General features: G+C 37.6%; 1 protein-coding gene across 3 annotated transcripts; it reads left to right on the forward strand.

The window, feature by feature from the left end:
* Positions 1 to 1734: 1734 nt before the first annotated feature.
* FBXO30 (F-box protein 30) lies at positions 1735 to 18157 on the forward strand. 3 transcript variants are annotated; one of them, XM_059941051.1, is made up of 3 exons: positions 1735 to 1876; positions 9911 to 11960; positions 15753 to 18157. In XM_059941051.1, the coding sequence occupies exons 2-3, from the start codon at positions 9927 to 9929 to the stop codon at positions 15954 to 15956; spliced, it is 2238 nt and encodes a 745-aa protein (XP_059797034.1). In that variant the 5' UTR covers positions 1735 to 1876; positions 9911 to 9926; the 3' UTR covers positions 15957 to 18157. The 3 variants fall into 3 exon arrangements, with proteins under 3 accessions (XP_059797034.1, XP_059797036.1, XP_059797035.1); XM_059941053.1 differs by lacking the exon at positions 1735 to 1876 and adding an exon at positions 6118 to 6743; XM_059941052.1 differs by lacking the exon at positions 1735 to 1876 and adding an exon at positions 7661 to 7949.
* The last annotated feature ends 2896 nt before the right edge of the window (positions 18158 to 21053 follow it).

Consider the following 21053-nt stretch of genomic DNA (forward strand, 5'->3'; position numbering starts at 1 on the left):
TAAAGGGGAAAGCCCCAGATTTCAATAAGTATAAACATGGAATCAAGAGATTTTAAAGCTGGAAAGGGCTTCAGAGGTCATCTATGCTAGCCCCTTCATTTGATAGGAGGACGGCTAAGGCACAGGGCAGACGTGTGACTCAATCTAGGCCAGTGAACAAAGGAGGACAAGTGTAGCAGCTGGAACCCCCATCTTCTCCTGCAGGGTCAACTGCCTGCTTCACTATCTGTTCTTTCTAGTTCTCTGGACAGTGGCGCTCAAACTCGGGACTAAGGACCATGGCCCATCTGCAGCCAAATTAGGCAAAATAAGAAAAATAGACTGAATTTTTCAAAAAGCTCAATTTATTCATTTAAAGAACTAACCTTTACTGGGTGATTATGTCCTTGCTTAATAATTGGTGTTACAATCTCCTTTCATTTAGGAAATGAGGCACTAATACCACTGGTACAATCTTTACTGTCTTTTTTTAGCACAATTCAAAACTAGTAATCTAAGTTCTTCTTCCAACTCAAAAAAAAAAAAAAGTTCTTTAAAATCTAAATGTCTGAGAGCCATTTCTCAGCATGACAAATCATGTGTGATCTCTTTTCCAAGATACACCAGTTGTGGGTAAAAACCTAGTCACACAAAGGATTACAGAACAGTGTTTTCCTGCCTCTGCCCCCGTCGCCAAGGGCAGGATTACAGCCATCTTCCCTTTATCCTTTTCTTGCCTTAGAACTGGGCAGGAGTCCACGGGATGGACACGGGGGTAGAGGTGAGGGGGTGAGGGACACCTGTTCCCAGCACTTGGAATCACTGTCCCTTCTGTCCCTTGGCCTTGGACCAAGGCGTGGTAGTAGTAGCGGGGAAGTGGACCCTAATTCTTTGATATGGTCCTGTGACATTTCTTCAATCCTTTCGTAAAATATCCTGCAAAATCAGCTTCAAGCCACCTTTCCGCTAGATCGCGTTGTCTTTCCCACGTAGACAACCTCCCTGCTGTGGTCTGTGTGGAGGATTACGGTCCCTCACAGAAGCAGACCTTGGTGGGCTGTCCTGCCAGGGCTCCAGAAGAGATTCGCGACGCCTGAATCCTGTTGGGCTGAGCTCGGTCCCAGGGCAGGTAGAACCTACAAGAATCCGGGCACTAAGTCACAGGACTAGGGAACTTTTGGTAAGCCGGCAGGAAGGCCTGATCATCAAAGATTCAAGGAGAGCTGCCCCGTTTTTTCCTAAATGTGACCTAATGGGAAGACCGATGCACCCAGAGTTAAGGGATTTGGGCTACTTCTCCTACCATTTAGGGAGTTAAACAAGTCACTCTTCTTGGGCCTGTTCTCCTCATTTCCAAAACTACGTTGTCTAGGATTCTTTTCAGGAATACAGCATCCTAAAATCGAACAGGATTTGGTAGACCTGCTGGGCAGGAGCCACGTGGGGTCCGGTGGGAACCCCCGACGGGGAGGCGCGGAGGCCACACTTCTCTGGACCCGACTCTCGGTCACGGCCCTTCCGGGGAGGCGGGGGAGTGTCGGTGGGCGGCGTGCGCGTCCCCGCCGAGCTCGGCGTGAGCGTCTCCTTCGGGCTCGGCGTGCGCGTCTCCGCCCGGCTTGCCACGGGCCCCGGGGCCCGGCCGGGTGGGCGGGGCAGAGCTGGGCGGGGTGGGGCGGGTGGGGAGGACCACCACCGGGAGAGCAGGCCGAGGAGCTGCAGGAGGAGGAGGAGGAAGACGGGGGAGGGAAAAGGCGGCGGCCCGGCTGGGCAGAGAGGCGAGGAGGAGGCGGGTTGCACGGGGGTGTGGGGCGCGGAGCGGCGCCGGGACAGCGGGGAGCAGCCGGGCACGGCGGCCAGGGCAGCCAGGGTCTGGGCCGCGGTTCGGCCGGGCCGGCCGGTGAGTGTCGGGGAGGCCTGCCCGGGAGGCCGGCGCCGCGGCCGGGGGCGGTGGCCGGGCAGTGCGAGGCCCGCGGCCGGGGCGCAGGCGGCCGTGGGGCCGGCGGGCCGGGCCTGGGGCGGAGTAAACGCGGCCCCGTCCGGGCGCCGAGAGGAAGTCGGCGGCGTGGGCGTCCGCGCCCAGCCCGCTGCCCGGCCCGCCGTGGAGGCCTCCAGCAAATGGCGACCCAGGCCCCGAGGGCCGACCCCCGTGCCACCCGGGCTCGCGTGTCTGTGTGTTGGGGAGGGGTGAAGCCGGAGTTAAACTTAGGGAGCCACAGGAACCTCGAAAACCTGGCTTCTCTTTCCTTTTGCCCTTTAGAAACTTGCTTTGTTTGGGGACAGACGGGTTAAAGTAAGACTGGGAGGCATCATCAACTGTCTCCCCGGGATGAGTGAAGTTGGTAACTTTTCCATTCATGGAAGTGAGAGGATCTTAGTCTTAGCCTCAGCCCCTATTAAAGAGAAACGTCCTGATTTTATAGATCTGAGGCGTGTGACCGTTTCCAAGTTATTTGTGTCCTGTGTCGTGGAAGTGCACTGCTTGGAAGGGGGCCATAGAGTGCACGTTGAATTTAATCTCCTTTGAGTACGTTTTTTACACCTGTATTTAGAGAATAGAGACAGAACAGCGTGTTGTTTACCATGGTTCTGGTACTCCATTCCCCTCTCCCTGTGTCTTGTTTTTCTTTCTGAGCCATGTCGTAAGTCTCGGATAAAAGATGCTTGGGAAGGAATTGACCTTTTATTCCAAAATTACTTTCTTGACTGGGATCCAAGATGAAGTTATTTATGGGCATGCTGGTATCAGTGTAGATTGACTTAAAACTTTAAATACAAAAACCCCAAGCTTTCTTAGCTTTTCATTTCTATTTGCTACATTTCAATACAGTTTTGTGTCGTTTAGAGACCTAGTAAATTATATTAACAGAATTTTGCATTTGCTCATATTTATTAAGCTTTTCCAAAGTTGTTGACGGGCAAAAGGGAAAAGAGTAGCATAAAATGTAAGATGAGGGTTTTTCTAAGGGTTCAGTTTTTCAGTATGCAGTTTTCGCTGAATCACTGTTCTTTATGCTTAGTCACTGTTTCTTACTACAGAAGTTTAATTGGGGATAATATGGTGTTTTGCTAACTTTTTAAATTGTCAGTTTGTTTTTATCTGGTAGTTTAATGCGGTGACATAGCTTTTTTTTGGTGTGTGATTCTGGAAATGTTAGTGGGTGGAGTTTTGTGAGTGTTACCAGAGAACTGAAGTTTCCGATATAGCAAAGTTTTATGCATTGCAAGTGTACTGGGTATTTAATTTCAATCCAGTATTTCTCTATGGTTAGCATTGGAGACTTTAAAAAATATATACAAAGTGTCCTAATAAAATATGCTGTTGAAGAAAAATAATACGTATTTTGAGATAATGTGTATAGTTAGAGAGGTGCTTTAAGGTCACCAAAATAGGCCTTTTTTAATGTGTTTACTGTTTGATATATTACTGAAATGTGACTTTTAATGGCATCAGCCTTATGCTATTCTATATGGTTTTTGATAAATCTTTTAACTAGGTTACCATGACTACCATGCTGTGGAATGACATTGTATTTGTAGAATTCATCAATATTAAAGTCTTCAGTCAAAAGGCTGTATAAAATATTATTTAATTTCAAATTTATTTTGATGAAATAGGTGGGATTGACCTTGGACTGGTGGTTTTTACACTGTAGATAGCTAGATAGTTAAATACAGATGAGCATCTCTTAATTACAACCCAGTCTGTGAAAATCTTTTACAAAAAGGGTATTATGTCTTTTTCTTAAGAGTGGGTAATGTTAGCATCAGGTAGTTCCTCATATGATTGCTTTTAATCAGCTTCCGAAGTATAAATGACCTGATGTAAAAATGATTGTACGTAACGGTTTGTGCGTGCGGATGGGGCGGTTGTGTAAAGCGGGGTGCGTCCGTTTGCTGAGGAATGCGTGTTTGTATCTTACTGGACACACGCATACTATAGCCGACTTTTGTGGAGTACGAGGTTGTTTTCACAGCACAGTAATTGCCTCAAGGTCACAAAGCTGAGATTCCTTGGAAGCCCATATTCCCCTGTGCCATGCTGCCCCTTTTAATAAGCTGAGTTCCATCATTTGGGTGGATTATTTTTATCTGAGTCTCAGCTCAAATAGCTTCTGGTATGAATATTAAATATTTATTAATATATGTTATTGTAATTTCTGATGTAAGTCTGCAGTAATTTTGTTTGCTTATTTAGTGGAGAACAATTGCACATAGTTAGGACTTCCACTTTGGAATAAGCTACCCATGTCCATATTTAGAAATGGAGGAGGTATGTTGTGATTATATCATAAATGGAAGGGTGAAAAGTTGAAAACAAAATTCCATATAATTAGGTCATCATTCTGTAAATAAAAAGTCAGAACCAAAATTTAATAAAAGAATGTATACAGTGTAACCAATTTAGCCATTTTGGACTCAGCAGTAGGGCACTGCTTTGAGTTGGGAGTTTAATGATCTTGGGTTTTCAATCTTGTCTAGGCACCTCACCCCCCTTTTTTAAACCAATGAAATAAAACGTCCAACTGAGGTGGTAGACTTATTATGGTTTTTAAAACTGAGTGCACCTGATCCGTTAATCAGCCAGCAAATGTTTGTATTTACTATGCAGTAGCACCTCCAACTATACAAGAAGGATGAGACTTGCTCTGGAGGAATTAAAAGTGATTGCTAAGTATGAAGTTTCAGTCATAGACCTACTTGTGATTATGGTTAACTAATTGAACAAGTCTGTCTATAGTTCCATTTCAGCCTTACATTGAAGCAACATTTTATTGTCTCAGTGGAACTCTTTTTTATCTAATATCATATTAATTGTAATATTAAGGAAGTAGGCTGACGCCACTTCCTTTTCTGAGCTTCCTTTCCTCACCCTCTATGTACTCAGGCAGCTGCACACGTGCAGACACCTCCACCTCTGCTTTTCTTTTTGAATCTAATGCCTCTATAGTCAGTAACCTGTAACGAGACTGAAGGGTTGATTAAGGAATTTAAATAGTGCAACAATATACAGGTAGATGTTTCCTTTTGTGCCTTTTATTACTATTATTTTTTAAGATTTTAAAACAATGGAATATTGAAATTAATTTTACTTGATTTACTTTTCCCTTTGATTTGTTTTTTTTGATGGACAGTTTAGCTTATTTCATATAAAATGCCTGGAACATATCACCTAGATACTCAGTAAATGTTTGAGTACTTTTGACTTTTTATAGCTGGTACAATGAGGTAATTTTGACTCAATCTGGTTGACTAATTCTAGATTTATAAGGTATCTTTTTGTGAAGTACGTAGTTTTCCATGAAGTCAAGAATTGTTTTGGAATCCATCTGGTTATTTCTTGTATTATAATAATTTCATTTATTCATGTTTTTTCGATAAGTGAGGCTCTAATTGAGGCACAGTTTTGAATACAGGGAACAAAGGAATGAATGAGACGGAGATGGTGCCTCCTTTGTGGAGCTTATAGTTTTCCCGTGGAGATAGACATTAAACAGGGTAATGATTTACTTCAAGTTATGACTCGTATTACCAAGGAAAAATGCAGTGTGTAATGAGCACATAAGTATAATACGGAATCCATACCATACCTTGCCTTTGGGTATGTGGAAAAGTGACATTTAAGCTGATAAAGATTTGAGGTAACAGTTGGGGAAGGAAAGGAGTGTGTATGTGTGTGTGTGTCTGTCTGTCTCTTGGAGGCAGAGGCAGACATTAAGAACAGCCTGAGCAAGCTGTGTTGAATATTTGGGTGACTTGATTTAGCATATTTAAAATCGTGCTGATTTGCAGTGCTTTATTTATTTATCGCCTTATGTATTGTAATGAATTTGGAAAAATAAAGGAATTCTTTTTTGAGGGCAATATCTTTCTGTCTAGAAATAGCCTTAAATGACAAAGTCTCATTTCATTGTATGTGAAAATGCCATGCCTTAAATTGTTTTTATGGATTGCTTGTCAGCCACAGATTATATGAGTTGGCCTAGAATTTCTGTTAGAGAAAATTGAAACTATTGTAAAGCATTTAATCTTTTACAGTATTTTCTAGTCTAATGAAACTTTTTCCAGTCATTCAACTTTAAGTGTAAATAGATATGTTATTTGGAACGTTAAGATTCTTTTTCAAGAGAGTTTTTTTTAAAAAAAATTAGTACTGAGGAGTTTTAAATTAAGCTCATCTTGAACTTGAAGCCTCAGCTTTAGCAACAAGTTTTCTACTGGACGTGCTGTGTCACTGTTCAGCTGATAAATCAGGGATTGACATTTTAAACCCGTTTCATAGGATTTGTGAGCAATTGTGCAATACTTTTTGGAGGCATATTTAATTTGATAATAGCGATCTTGAAAGAGGGTGGATCTGGAACTTTTAAATTCTGAAACAGTACCCCAGAATACTTTTTGGGTATTGTCTACTGCATTTAAAAAAGACTTATTTCTTAATATATTTAATTGTAAAATGGACTTAAAACTTGATTCCTTCTTTGTATAGCGGTTTTGAGAATGGTTAAATTTGTACTATTTCATATGTTTATACTGAGCATTATAAATGTAAGTTATTTTAAAAATAATTTAAAACACTTATGTTCAAAGCAAAGTAATGTGCTATTATAATTAGAAAGGACCAAAAAGACTTTCTTGACCACAAGGGTGATTAAGTGTTGGAATAAACTACAAGCAAAGTTGTGTAACCTCCATTCCTCAAATACCATCTTAAAACTGGATCACCAAGTTACTGAAGTGCTGTCTTATTTTCTTAAACTTTATAAGTAAGCATATCTGTTATCGTCCATATGTATTGATGAGATATAGATTTCAGTCCTAGCTCTGCCACTTACTAGGTAGATGACCTTGGGTAAGTCACTTACCCTCTCTGTACCTCAGTTTTCTCTGGGTTGTTATGAGGACTAAGTGACATTGACATGATTCTACAAAGAAGGATAAAGTAGGTACATAGTGTTCCCTTTTCCTTAAAGTCTACTTCAGTAAATAATAAATGTTGTGGACTCATTGCTGTGGATGCTTTTATTTTTATTATTATTATTTTTTAGTCATTTCTTTTATTCAGAGGGGGAATAGTGTGGAAGAGGGTATTTATTTTGAATCTTGAGAGCCCTCTACTTCTATTTACCTTTCAAAATTGTTGCTGTTTTGCATTTAACTCAGTTGTTTGTAACAGTTGCTATTTTAAACACTTTTGAATTAAGCGATGTTTTGAGATGTGTTCTGCCTGGTATGATCATGTGATATGCATGTAACATAAGGTGTTCCTACTAGTTCTGAGAGCCTTGGTCACTTCTGTTGGAACTGCTTGTGTTTTTAGGTTTCTCTCTTAGTAACAATCACGTTTATAACCTTCAGCACGTGAGATGAACTCAGTCTAGTTGTTGTAAAATAAGAAAGCTACAGCCGTTTTCACAATCTGATCACCCAGTAAAATTTGTCTTAATTCTTATTAAAGTTTCTCTTTGCTTAACTTACAAATGTCATCATTAGTCTGTCATTTCTTCTATTTTGACCCTTTTCAGCATGTCTATCTTCAATTTATAGGTTCTGTCTTTAGCTTTAAAATTTATAGGGATAAACATTAAGAAGTATTTAACTCATTTGTAATTTTTAAACACAGTTTTAAAATGTAGTTTTGTTGTTAAATGTGTACCTTGTTTTTTTCTGTCCCTGGCTTCAGTTTGCACCATAATATCAACTCAGAACTTTTCTACTTAATCAACAAAGCTCTGTCAATAATAGACTTCTGCTGTTTGAGTTTGAGGAAAATCAAGCCTGGACTGGGGAAAAAGAAATAGCAATTTGGGGAATAATTAGTTTACATTAGCCACCTACAAGTAAGATAGAATTTATGGAAGAGAATATGTGAGAGAACTAGCAAGCTTTTATGCACTAAAGTGAAGAAAATAGGCTAAGAATCGGCTTCTTATCCAGAAAATTATTATTAATTTAATTTGGAAAATTTTGAGGTGAGTTGCCTGTGCCATATACACGTAGAGATATATAATAAATAAGTAGCTGTAGAGACCTGAAGTTTGGAAGAGGGATCTGGGCAGGAGGTGTAGATGAGTTTTTAGCATATAAGTGGTAATTGAAGCTTTTGAGAAATTGAGAGCACCCTGGGAGAATGTATAGAATGAACCAGAAATGACATGGATCCCTGAAGAAGAGTAATATTTTAGAAGAAAAGATTAAGGAATAACCAAAGAGGTAGGGGGAAAACCAGGGAAACGTGAGACCATAAAAACTAAAGAAAGATAGTAGTTCAGAAAGGAGGAATTAGTCAACAAAATGATATAATGGCTAAGGAAGATGTCTGGAAAAAATGCCCTTTGGATTTAGCATTGAGGATCTTGATAGAGCGGTTTTAATGAGTGGTGGTAAAAGTAAAGCCACATTAGAAGGCTGAAGAGTATATGGGAAGTTAACAGGGTTTGTTTGTTGTTTTTCTTTTGAAAGCTTGACCGTATAGGAAAAAAAACAGCAAAAGGGGGATATTGCTTTATTATATATGTTTTTAAAGATGAAATAGTCTTTTAAGTTTTTGCTGCTAATAGGAGCAAGCCAATAAAGAAGTTGAAGATTATAGAAATAAGACATTGAATAGGCTAAGTAATTATAAGTAAATCAGTGCATTGTGCCAACACTTTCTCTTTTTTGTATAAAATTTTTCTTGCTAAAAGCAGGAAAGAACATTAGTTATCTGTAATCCTCTCATGTTGTTTTATGGATACTATTTCTCTGCTTAAAATCCTCAGTGGTTTCTAACTACTTAAAGTCTGAACTCCTTAGAGTAGCATATAACACACTTTCCATAACTTTTCTTATTCCTGTCTCACCTCATCTCTCACAGCTGCTTTGCATTTCACCTTGTGATCCAGCAATACTGGGAAACTTGAGGTTCCCTCAACATGTTTTGCGAATTCTTGCTTTTCTGTATTTGCATGTGCTGTTACTTCAGCATTGAATGCCTCTCTTCCTTTCTAACCCTACCCTCCTGTACTTAAGACTTCTCATCTTTCAAGACTACTGTGAATTCTTCTCTACCCCCCACCCATACTGATTTTCTCTGTCATATTGATCATATAAAAATGTGACATGATTTTACTTTCATCTCTGACCTCCTGCTGAGACTCCTTGAGAGGAGGCACCATGTCTTCTAATCTTCACGTTGCCGTACCAAGCACAGGGTCTGGTACATGGCAGTTAAACAATAAATAGGTGTTGGATGAATGAATGGAAACTGTGGCCCTCAGAAGTAAGTGATTTGCCCACTGCCACAGAAGTGGAGCTAGAACTTATATTTTTTGGATAAATGCCCTCTTTGTTTTAATTAAGGCTTACTCTCTATTTGTTGTAGAATTTATTAAGGCATAGGTAGAAAGAGAGGTCAATAGATGAAATCTTACATGAATTTATGTATTTGGAGGGAATATTAAAGAAAACATCTAATCAGGTTTTAGTTAAGTATATTCATGAAATTCAGATTATTCTCTTTTAGGAATATGATGAGGTCTCTGCACTGTGGGGTACATCATAATCAGTTTAGTTAAAATTAAAAAGGTAAAAGCTAAAGCATTCTCTGAAATCTAAAAGGTAAATATTCATTAACTGGTTTTTGGCATTAATTTATCTACTACACAATATACTAGAATTTAAGTATTATATTTTGAAATGTTTGGCCTGTTGGGCAGATTGTTATATGGTATATAAAAATGAACTTTTGACTTGCTTCTTGAATTGAAGTGCTTAAGCTGTTTCAAGATGGATTGATTATATGTCAAATAAACTTGTTAAATGTTTATTTTATATATTTCATCCTCATATAAGCCAATATACCTTCATGATTTGATTTTCTTTCTTAAAACAATTTTTAAAAAGCGACCACTTTTTGCCTAACTTCTTATTTCTTTTCCATCTCAATAACTAGAGCTGGACTGGCCATTATGGAGGAGGAGCTGCAGCACTCGCACTGCGTGAATTGTGTCAGTAGACGGTGTATGACCAGACCAGAGCCTGGGATCTCCTGTGACTTGATAGGTTGTCCATTGGTTTGTGGAGCAGTTTTCCATTCTTGTAAAGCTGATGAGCATCGACTTTTATGTCCATTGGAACGAGTGCCTTGCTTAAATAGTGACTTTGGATGTCCATTTACAATGGCTCGAAATAAAGTTGCCGAACATCTAGAAATGTGTCCTGCAAGTGTGGTGTGCTGTACTATGGAGTGGAACCGATGGCCAGTTAGTTATGCAGACCGGAAATCATATGAAAATCTAAGCAGAGATGTTGATGAAGTGGCACAATTAGATATGGCCTTGGCCCTTCAAGACCAAAGGATGCTCTTAGAGTCTCTCAAAGTAGCCACCATGATGTCAAAAGCAACTGATAAAGTATCAGAACCTAGAGAACAGATCTCAGTTAAATCAAGTGTCCCAGAAATACCACATACTAATGGTTTGGTGTCTGTTGATGAAGACTCTTATGGTGCACTTTATCAAGCTACTGTTGAAACAACCAGAAGTTTGGCTGTTGCTTTAGATATCCTGAATACCGCCACAAGAGACGTTGGCATGTTAAGTACGAGTCTGTGTGCTTCTGCAAATGAAATGAAAGAAGAAGAAAATGCCAGAGAAAGCTTACAGAACAGAAACTTGAAAGACCAGGACCATCTTTATGAGGATGAGATAGGAGCAGTAGGTGGGATTGACCATAATGACACAAGTCAGAATGCCCGGTCTGAACAAAATGGTTCAAGTGATTTATTATGTGACTTGGATGCCAGTTCTTATGGCACTTCTGCTCTTTGTAATGGCTTTCCTTTGGAAAATATATGTACACAGGTCATTGAGCAGAATCAGAATTTACATAGTGACTCAAAACAAAGTAACTTAACAAATAGAGAATGTGTAGCATCAGATGGCCCTTCGGAACCTTCTAGTTCACTTTCAGTAGCAGCACAAGTTAGGGAAGTAATACCACCTAATGCTTTGCCTAATGGCACAGTTCAGCATATCCTCATGCCAGATGATGATGAAGACTTGTGTTGGAAAAAAGTAGACTTAGGGGACCTAAGGAATGTGGATGTCTTATCTTTCAGTCATCCTCCTTCATTCAAATTTCTTTCTAATTCGTGTTGGTCTAAACCAAAGGAAGATAAAGCAGTAGATACATCAGATTTGGAAGTTGCAGAAGATCCAATGGGTCTCCAAGGAATAGATCTAATCACAGCAGCATTACTGTTTTGTCTAGGAGATTCTCCAGGTGGGAGGGGTATATCTGATAGTCGCATGGTTGATGTTTATCACATCGACTTTGGGACGCAGACCTTTTCACTTCCGTCTGCCATATTAGCTACAAATACAATGGTTGGGGAAATAGCTTCAGCTTCAGCTTGTGATCATGCCAACCCTCAGCTTTCAAATCCAAGTCCTTTTCAGACACTTGGGCTGGATTTAGTATTGGAATGTGTCGCTAGGTACCAACCCAAGCAGCGTCCAATGTTTACATTTGTTTGTGGACAGTTATTCAGAAGAAAAGAATTTTCATCCCATTTTAAGAACGTGCATGGTGACATTCATGCTGGACTCAATGGCTGGATGGAACAGAGGTGTCCTTTAGCATATTATGGTTGTACCTATTCTCAGCGTAGGTTTTGTCCATCAACACAAGGAGCAAAGATTATACATGACCGCCATTTGAGGTCATTTGGAGTTCAGCCATCTGTATCTACAGTGTTAGTAGAGCCTGCTAGAAACTGTGTGTTGGGATTACATAGTGACCATCTAAGTAGTCTTCCTTTTGAAGTCCTGCAACATATTGCAGGCTTTCTTGATGGCTTCAGTTTATGCCAGCTCTCATGTGTATCCAAGTTAATGAGGGATGTGTGTGGCAGTCTTCTTCAGTCTCGTGGAATGGTCATACTGCAGTGGGGGAAAAGGAAGTATCCAGAAGGAAATTCATCATGGCAGATAAAAGAAAAGGTTGGTTTAATTTAATTGTATCAGTCCCTTATTTGACATATAATAGGCACTTAATAATGTTGTTGCTGAATTAATAAAATTAACCTTGTTGCAAAATTGACCGTCCTTAAAACTTAATAATTCAGTATGATGACAGACTTTTTTATGATGATAATAAAAGCAAGAATAGTTAGAATTGTTAGTCATAATCACATATTTACTGCAGACATCCTAGAACTAGATTCTAATGTCATATGACAGAGGCCATTTCCAGTTCTTCAGTTGAGGGGTTCTGTACCTGTTTACTTCTTCTGTAACAACTCCCTTTGCTTGAGTCCATGTTAGCCACCTTCCAATTTGGGCTCCGTCTGAAACATTTTCACCATAGAACAAAGGAGGAAGCAAGGAGAAGGTTTTCTACTGCTTGCAATTGGCAGTTTTGGTCCATTCTTAGCAATTTCTTTCTTAGAACTTGGTTATTACAGGTAGAACTTAAATAAGGAGACATGAAAAAAAATCTACTACTAGTAAGTGACCAATGGAGTATTTGGGGTATAGAGAATGTAAATGGATGGATGTGGAAATGTATTAGGCTGAGGTGAGATAAGGGCAGTAGAATTTGATATTGTTGACTCTGCGTTTAGTACAGTACAAGGGAGTGTTGCAGATTGGAAGCTTGAGCTGGAGGTTGGGAACAAATCCTGGCTCCACCATTTTCCTCCTGTGATATCTTACTTTTGGCCAGCTTCTGTCTGAGGTACTATCCAATAGAAACTAGAAGGCATTACAGATACCTTTGATTGAAGGTGTTTTTTCATTTTAGAACATTTATAATATGAAACTTTGATTTTATAAAGTAGAAAAAAATTTGGTAAACTTCACATTGGTTGAACAGGGTTCACATTTCTGGCTACTTTGTTTTTTCCACCCTTAGGTTTTCTCTTTTTTTCACTTATTGCTCCAGTTTTTCAGAATTCTGCATCTGCTTTTGTGTTCTCCTGAAGCTTTGACCAGTAAATGAGCACACTAATTATTTTATGTAGAAAATTTCATACTTGCTGCATATATGTGGGTATGTGTGTATTTTCATTTTCTACATGATTTGGTGTCTCTCTGCCATTTGGGATGAGACACTCAGAGCATGGCCCGTTTTTGTCCTTGCCCACTAGTATTGACCTATGAGGTAAAATATTTTCTGGGGATTTTATTGCTGCAGAAAACCTCATCTACTCTTGGAGTTTAAATTGCCATCATTTATTCAAATTACATGTGTATATCCTGGCCATTTTCTCCTCTGAACTCCAGTCCATTATATACAAGCATCTACTGGACATCTGCACTTGATTATGTCACAGCTTCAGCAAACTCAACAGGTCCAACCTACTCCACTTTTCTACCCCTCTTAATCTCAGAAAATGGCATTTTCATCTCTGAAGCTGCCTAAACTAGGAATTTGGGAGTTAAGGTTGACCCCTTTTTTTCCCCCCCTTTATTTCCATATCCAGGTAATCACAAAGTCCTGTTGTCTCCCTTCATACCTCTCAGGTTTGCTTACCGTTTCTACTGCGGTTTCCCTAATTAGTCCGGCCTGTAGTTCTCTCCTGGGTTACTACAGTAGCCTCTTCCTTACTGGGTTTCTGTTTCCAACTGAGTCCCTCTCCAGCATATTCTCTATAGAAGAGGTAGAGTGATAAATAATTTCTTAAATACAGTTCTTATGCTGTAGTGCTTGAAAACTTTTTAAATGTCCGTCCATTGCCCTGGGGTAGAGGCAGACTCCTTAATGAAACATTTAAGACTTTTCATAATCTTGTCCTCACTTACCTCTTCAGTTTCCTTTTGTCACTTTATATTCCAACCATGGAATTTATTTACAGTCGTCTGATGTTTTCTTCTTGCCTTAAGGTGTTTGAGTACACTGTCCCTGATACCTACATCTGAACACTTGAGATGTTCTAGGCAGTGTGTACTTTACTTTCGTTAATGTATTTAATCTACTGTCCCTATTTCATGGATGAAGAAACTGAAGTATAGAGAGGTTAAGTAACTTGTCCAGTTGGTGGATTCAGACCCTGGGAACCTATTTCTGGGGGTTGTGATCATCATCTCATCGCTATATCCTGCTTACTCTTCAGATCTTACATTGTCAAGAAAGCCTACTCCGACCCCGTTGAAGCCCTTAGGGAGGTGCACTGCTCTGTGTTCTTGTGGTGTTCCATTATGTACCTCCTACCCTATGTACCCCTACTGAAGCACTGACCATGCTGTTTGGAAATTCACTGACGAATTGTCAGTTTCTTTCATTAGACTAAGTTCATTGAGAAGTGAGACTCTCTGGGAACCAAAATATTAATTGCTTAGCATAGCACCTCCCATATAGCAGGCACTAAGTAAATACTTGATGTATACTTGGATGCAAAATTGGCCCATTACTAAGAAAGCTTGTCATCAGGAGATGGGAGCCGTCCATTTTTTCCTGAGTTTGTTTCACCAGACTCTTTTGACTGTGTGGAAGTAGGGAGGCTGTCTGCCACCGTTGAATCTTTCAGCAAATTCATTCTGTGAAGCTTAACAAAAACTCAATTCTTAGTATAGTTTTGTGGTTATGGGGAATTGTAATCTATAATGTCTATTGTTAGCTACTCTCCAGGCCTTCACTGACATCTGGGAAATGACTCCATGCAGGGTAATTGATATAACCTTAAGAAGTATAGCGATTAAGTACCTTATGTGCTGAACTATTCTATTGCTGGCTGAAAAATAATTGTGTTCAGAATTTGAAGGCATCTGGCCACCCCAGAATTCGTAGCATTCTTTTCTGAGAAGCTGTAATGAGTGCTGAGGGCTTCTCTCAAATTCACAGCTGCTTTCTAGAGTATCTGCTGTTTGCCATGGGTTCAGGGTTCTCTAGACATTTGCTTGTTGATTAGCTTAGCTAGGGTGCCTAGGCCTGTCTTGCTGTATTCATGCTTGTTACCTATGTTCAGGTAACTTTATATTTTCAAATTGTAAAGATGAGAGGGGGCCACCACAGTCATTGCTGGACCTATAAGGTGACGGTGCTTCAGGGCTTGGAGCTGCTGAGTGGGCAAAAGGGAAAGTAGTTCTTATTTTTACCAGAACAGGGATGGCATGTAAATATTTTTCCCAGAAATGTATTTTACAATGATATGGAATTAAAAAATGATTCATTTTACAAAAAGCTCTATAAAAATTTCCAGAAACATGTTGAACAAATTGAAGCACTTGTGTTCCTCGTTATTACTAAGTGCGTTTACTACTTATAAATAATGAAAAGAAAAAGTACCTTGGCACAATATTCTAGAGTATTTTTTAGTATACTTCATATGGTGTAATAGGAATGGGAGAAAAACTTGGAGAAAAAAATAACACTTGTACTGTCAATATCTCCAGACTATGGGTAGGTCTATATATATATATAGACATTTGGATAGGATGAAAGACTGGTGTACAATATGCATTATTTTAGGAAGTAGCTCTGAATATTTTATAAAAATTGCTTAATAAGTAAGCCAGGTTGGATGTGATTTTCAATGTTGAGTTTTGTCTTTTATTTTCTTTTTGGTTATATTTATTGAAGTTATAATGTCATAGAAATGATGTATCTTACAAATATTTGATAAACAGATTTGTATCCAAATGGATTACTACTTCCAGTTTTGTAGCTAACTACTTGAAACTTTATATTAGATATTTCTCTTAACAGTTAGAAATGTATGCAGTTAGAGCAAGAAGTATGTTTTGATTCTTGTAAATTGACTTGTTTAAATCTGAAGTAGAATTTTCTTCTAGGTATGGCGATTCAGTACTGCATTTTGTTCTGTCAATGAATGGAAATTTGCTGACATCCTAAGCATGGCTGACCACTTGAAGAAATGCAGTTACAATATTGTAGAGAAACGGGAGGAAGCAATCCCATTGCCGTGTATGTGTGTGACACGAGAACTCACTAAAGAAGGACGTTCACTTCGCTCAGTTTTAAAACCTGTACTTTAAAAACTGTAATTCCACTTGCACATACATGCAAGCACCTAGTATAATTTCTTGGTAATATGTGACACTTTATTAATGTATTAAAGATTACAACTAGCTAAATTCATTGTCACTATGTATATAATGTTTTGAAGTGACCTATATTTTTATAAAGTACTGTTTAGTTGGAAAAAAAGTTGCCTTAATGTTTGAAATGTGTGAATTTTTTGGAACTTGCTGGACAGGGTGATTTAATTTTTAGCTACATAATTTTCAGAATTAGTATTTTTAGTGGTGTGCATATTTTGGTTCTTAAATTTTTTGCTTCTTAAGCTAACAAGATCCTGACCAAACAATTTATTCCTCATTTTCTATGGGTTATAACCTATGCATTCAAAAATCAAAACTTTGATTCTAATTTTTACATCATAGGCTTTTCAGATTCAGAAAACATTCAATTGCTTAAACACTGCATAAGACCATCATAAAGTTTTTATTTTCTAGTGCTCCCCTTATATAATTGTTGATATGTCGATGATCTCTAATATATACATAATATTTAAAATCATGAGTAATGTTGATAATGCCATTTATCATGTTTTAAAAATAGTCCACAAAAATGTTTTCGCCTTACATATTTACAACTCTCGTACAGAGAGTTGACCATATGCAGCTTTTTTTGGTTAGATGCCACATCCAGAGACTCATGGCAGTGTGTTATGTGACAGGTTAAAGCAAAATCAACAAAAAAAAAACCTGTGAATTTACTTTAATTTGAAACTGTATATGGTATTATATATTTGCTAGGTATTTGGTACTTGGAGAGAAGAAAATACAGTTGGCCCTTCATATCTGCAGGTTCCATATCCATGGATTCAACCAAAGGATGGAAAATATTTGAAAAAAAAATTCCATGAAATTTCAAAAAGCAAAACTTGAATTTGCCACTCATCTTCAACTATTTATATGGCACTTACATTATTTTACTATTATTTACATAGCATTTACATTGCATTAGGTACTATAAATAATCTAGGGATGATTTACAGTATATGGGAAGTATGCGTAGGTTATGTGCAAATACTATGCCATTTTATATAAGAGACTTGAACATCTGTAACTTTTGGGACCGTAGCGGGGTCCTGGAACCAATCTTCTGCAGATACTGAGAGACGACTGTATACCTCATTTTAAGTTTGAATTGGGCATGTTCCGTGAATAAATTTCAGATATTCAGAATGCAAAGGGCTTAACTTTTTATCACAAGTGTTTAAAATTTTTGCCTTTTGATGTTTATAAAAATCACAATTATGTTGTTTTAAGACATTTAAAAATGTGACATTTGCTGTCTTTGTAAGATGACAATCATGAAATGCAGAAACCTGTCCTGGTTGACAGTCTCTTTAAAACATTTCCAGGTTAATATTCCATAGACTTCTCTACCAAAAAAGTTAAGAATTGCATCTTTGTGTAAAACCAAAATATAACAAAGATATTCAAAGAACTATTCTTGAGGTATTTTATTATAGTTTTCAAATTGATTTATACTGTTATTAACCTGATATGGTCAGTTTAGAAAAATGAATATATCAGTATTAAGAAATAAATTGCAAAGATGGAGACTTGTACTTAAATAATTTAGGTAACTTGTGGCATTTGGTCGTCTGAAATGGTTACAAGTTACTTTGCTAAAAAAAACTTGAAAACTATTTTGTCTTCTCTTCCTACATTTGTCCCTGAGAATGCTCTATTAACTAGGTTCTTGATTCCCATGTATGGCAGTCGGGCAGGGCAGAGGCGTTCCTTGGGCATTACAAAAGAATTCTGAATTGCTTTAAGACTTGGTTGGATCAAGGCCTTATTACAGTTGAAAAATACAGCGTTAAAGACTAATCAATTGTTTTGCCCCACCTGTCATTTTAATTAGAAGAATACTTATTTCTTAGTGCTTAAACCAACTTTTTCAACTGTGAGATTTGAATTGCATAAACAGTCAGAAATAAGATATCAAATACTGTAAAATATAACTCTGCCTTTTAAAGTTTTGCTGAAGAATGTGTCTGGTTAGGATAGCACAAACATTAACTTTTTGTTTTATGGTTGTGCTTTTTTAAAATCCTTGTTTTTTAAGTTTAGACTTCATGTTTCCACACTGGATCATGAGATATTTAACATTTTCTACCTTTTATTTCTTTTACACGTCTTTGGCTGTTTTCTTTTTTGTTTATGCCACCATACTATTTTGTTAAAATGTTTTCTTTGTGCATTTGTTCAAATTCTAATAAAATTAATATTTTCCTTTATATGGCTCAGTAACTTAAAAAGAAAAAACTTACATTTAAATAAAATTTTAATCCTTGATTGACAAATTCCAAACACAGTCATATTGTTTCTGTAGTATTGTTTCTGCATGTTGTAGGAGTTGCTTGTTGATTATCATTGCTCGCCCATGTTTTACTGGTGAACATTAATTTTTTTTTTTAATATAGAAAACTCATCAGTTAGCGTTCTCTGCCCCTTCAGTGTCTTCTTGAAAGTAGTCCCACCTAGGGATATTGAAAGGCTGAAGAGTTTCTGGCAATATTGTTTTTCTAAAACTTGTAATAGGAACAATCTGTCTAGCCTTTTAAGCATGAAAAGGTTTGTGTTTTGGCCAAGTAAGTTGTCATTTGAGAAGCCTTTGTTGATACCTTAGTCTTTGCTAACCAGCAAGATAAAGGGCAGGTATTAGGAAGGAGGGAAATATCTGAATTCACTTTTCTCCTCTGCCTTTTTCCCCAGAACTGCCTGTTAGCTTAATCTCAATGCCCCCCCCCCCCACTCTGTCTGTCTGTCTGTCTCTCTCTCTGTCCTTCTCTCTTTCTGTAGCTTCTGAGAATCACAGTTCACTTAGAGTAGTGGTTCCCAAAGTGTGGTCCCTGGACCATCAGCGTCATCTGGGAATTTGTTAGAAATGCAAATTCTTGGGCCCCTTCACAGACTTAGAGAATCAGAAACTATGGGGTGGGAACCAGCAATCTATTAACAAAGGCCTCCCCAAGTGATTCTGATGCATGGTAAAGTATGAGAATTCAGAGGAAAGCCTGGGACTATGCCAGCTCTTCTCCTGAATGATGTGTTATTGGAACAGATATATGTGTGCATGTAGCTGCATGTATGATCCGAAATTAAGAGTAATAGTAATTTATTAGTATTACCTAAATGATCAAATTTAATGATATATGTTGTCACAATCTTACAGCCATATGACAAAATACATTAGGTACCATGTTTGTTGGACATTTTTTTAAAAACTTAGTATTTACTAGTAACTTAAATTTACTCTTAGTATTTCACTAGTGTTTCTTCTGGTCAAGGTTAATTGCAGATTGTTCATTAGCGCTAACATTTAGCCTAGTCATCATTCATTCTCTTGTTGAGTGGTTGCAGAATCATGTGAACATATTAGATTTCTAGGATGGACAGAGTAGAGGTAAAATGATACTGGATTAAGTTCTACAAGAATTCTGTAGGAGTTCTTTCAACACTATCAATAAGAGGTATTAAAGATTGGGTTTCTGGTATATCAGTAGTATAGAATCTTTTTCGGTCTTTGACCCTGTGCTACATGTCCCAACAATGTTGTTGCTATTATTAACTATCCCTTAACATTGGAATCCTTGAAGATATGGTAGTTTATACTACCATATTTATAACAGGTTTTTAATCTCTGGCAATTTGAAGGTAGGTTTTGGTGTTCAGAAGCAAAACAGATTTCATGTTTTGCATCCCAACCTAAAAAGACATGGAGCTTATTTATTTTAAAAATTTTCTAAGGAATATTTATACAAACATTTAAAAATATGTTTGTTTCATGCATGACACACCACATTGGAAAGTGATATAATTGGAACCTGCAGAGGTGGGTGTTTAGAATTACAGTGGAAAGAAAGTGATTGGCCTTCGTTCTCTCAAAAGGCTGGATAAATCCTTCTGATGGAAATAATTTCTCTGATGTGTGTTTGGCTGGTTATCTAAATATAGCTCTTAGTAGTCTTAACATGATTGTGAGGCCTAGAAAGCAAGAGTGTATTAGTGATGCCGTTAAAGAAAATCAGTTAATCAGTGACTCATCCATTGTGTTTAAAATAATTCAGTGATGTTTTTTTTTAGGATTTGATCTGAAACTGATTTCCAAACAAAAAAGTTCAAGATGTACAAGTAAAGGCTAACGCTAGTAAACTCCATTTTAAATAAAATAAGGGGAGAGGAAGAATGGTTTCTTTTAAAGTCACCTCTTTTCACAATTTTCCTTGATTTAAAAGATCAAAGTAAGTTTAAGTTTCCATTGTATGGATGAAAAAACGTAGGTACTCAAAGTTTAAGTACCGATGAGCGTTTTGGACGCAGGTCACTTTTCTTTACAAATGCAGAAAGAGAAGGGAAGTTTAGATGTAGGGAAATTATTTTGGAAAATATTGTTGCCTAGAATATTTGATTACTAATAAGTGTTTTGGAAAGAGTTATTGAGTAATACCAAAAGGAAACAAAGTAGAAATTAAGTACCGTATGCTGCTCTGAAAATCCTTTGTAAAAATAGGGCCTTTTGCTGAATTTTTACAAGTATTTTATTACATCTGTGATTGGTAAAATCTATAAATGTATTGTTTATACATATATTTATTTGCATGTATTATCTCCATAAATTGGCCAAGTAGATTTTAATACATCTTGAGATATACTAATGGAGATACATCTCGAAGTGCTATTTTACCTTAGAACATTTCAAAACTGACATCTTGTATTCAGAATGTTTGACATTCCAATGTATTATGTGGGGAGTAACTTTTCATTAATTTAATAAACTACAAAGAAATGAGTTACAAGGATGATTCATAAACTATAGAAATACAGTAAAAACTCATTGATATGAATCTCCTATTTTATAATTTTTTATCTTTGACGTGCTGTACTGAAGCATCTGTTATTTACTATGAAGAGCATTTCTGAAGCAAACTGACAACAGAAACAAGGGAAATCTGTTTCCTTTTCACTAACACCAGTAAAATTTTAAGCATCCTCCAGATCATATTATTAACCGATTTGCATGCAAATATGATAGGAAAGGAACTACATGGGTAG

This window comes from Balaenoptera ricei, chromosome 12 (assembly GCF_028023285.1).
Source record: "Balaenoptera ricei isolate mBalRic1 chromosome 12, mBalRic1.hap2, whole genome shotgun sequence".
Lineage (NCBI taxonomy): Eukaryota > Metazoa > Chordata > Mammalia > Artiodactyla > Balaenopteridae > Balaenoptera > Balaenoptera ricei.

What these genes read in the sequence shown, in the direction of transcription:
- FBXO30 (XM_059941051.1), top strand. Translation starts at nt 9,927, where the DNA reads ATGGAGGAGGAGCTGCAGCACTCGCACTGCGTGAATTGTGTCAGTAGA. An exon ending in CATGGCAGATAAAAGAAAAG is followed by an intron (nt 11,961 to 15,752) that starts GTTGGTTTAATT and finishes ATTTTCTTCTAG; the next exon opens with GTATGGCGATTCAGTACTGC.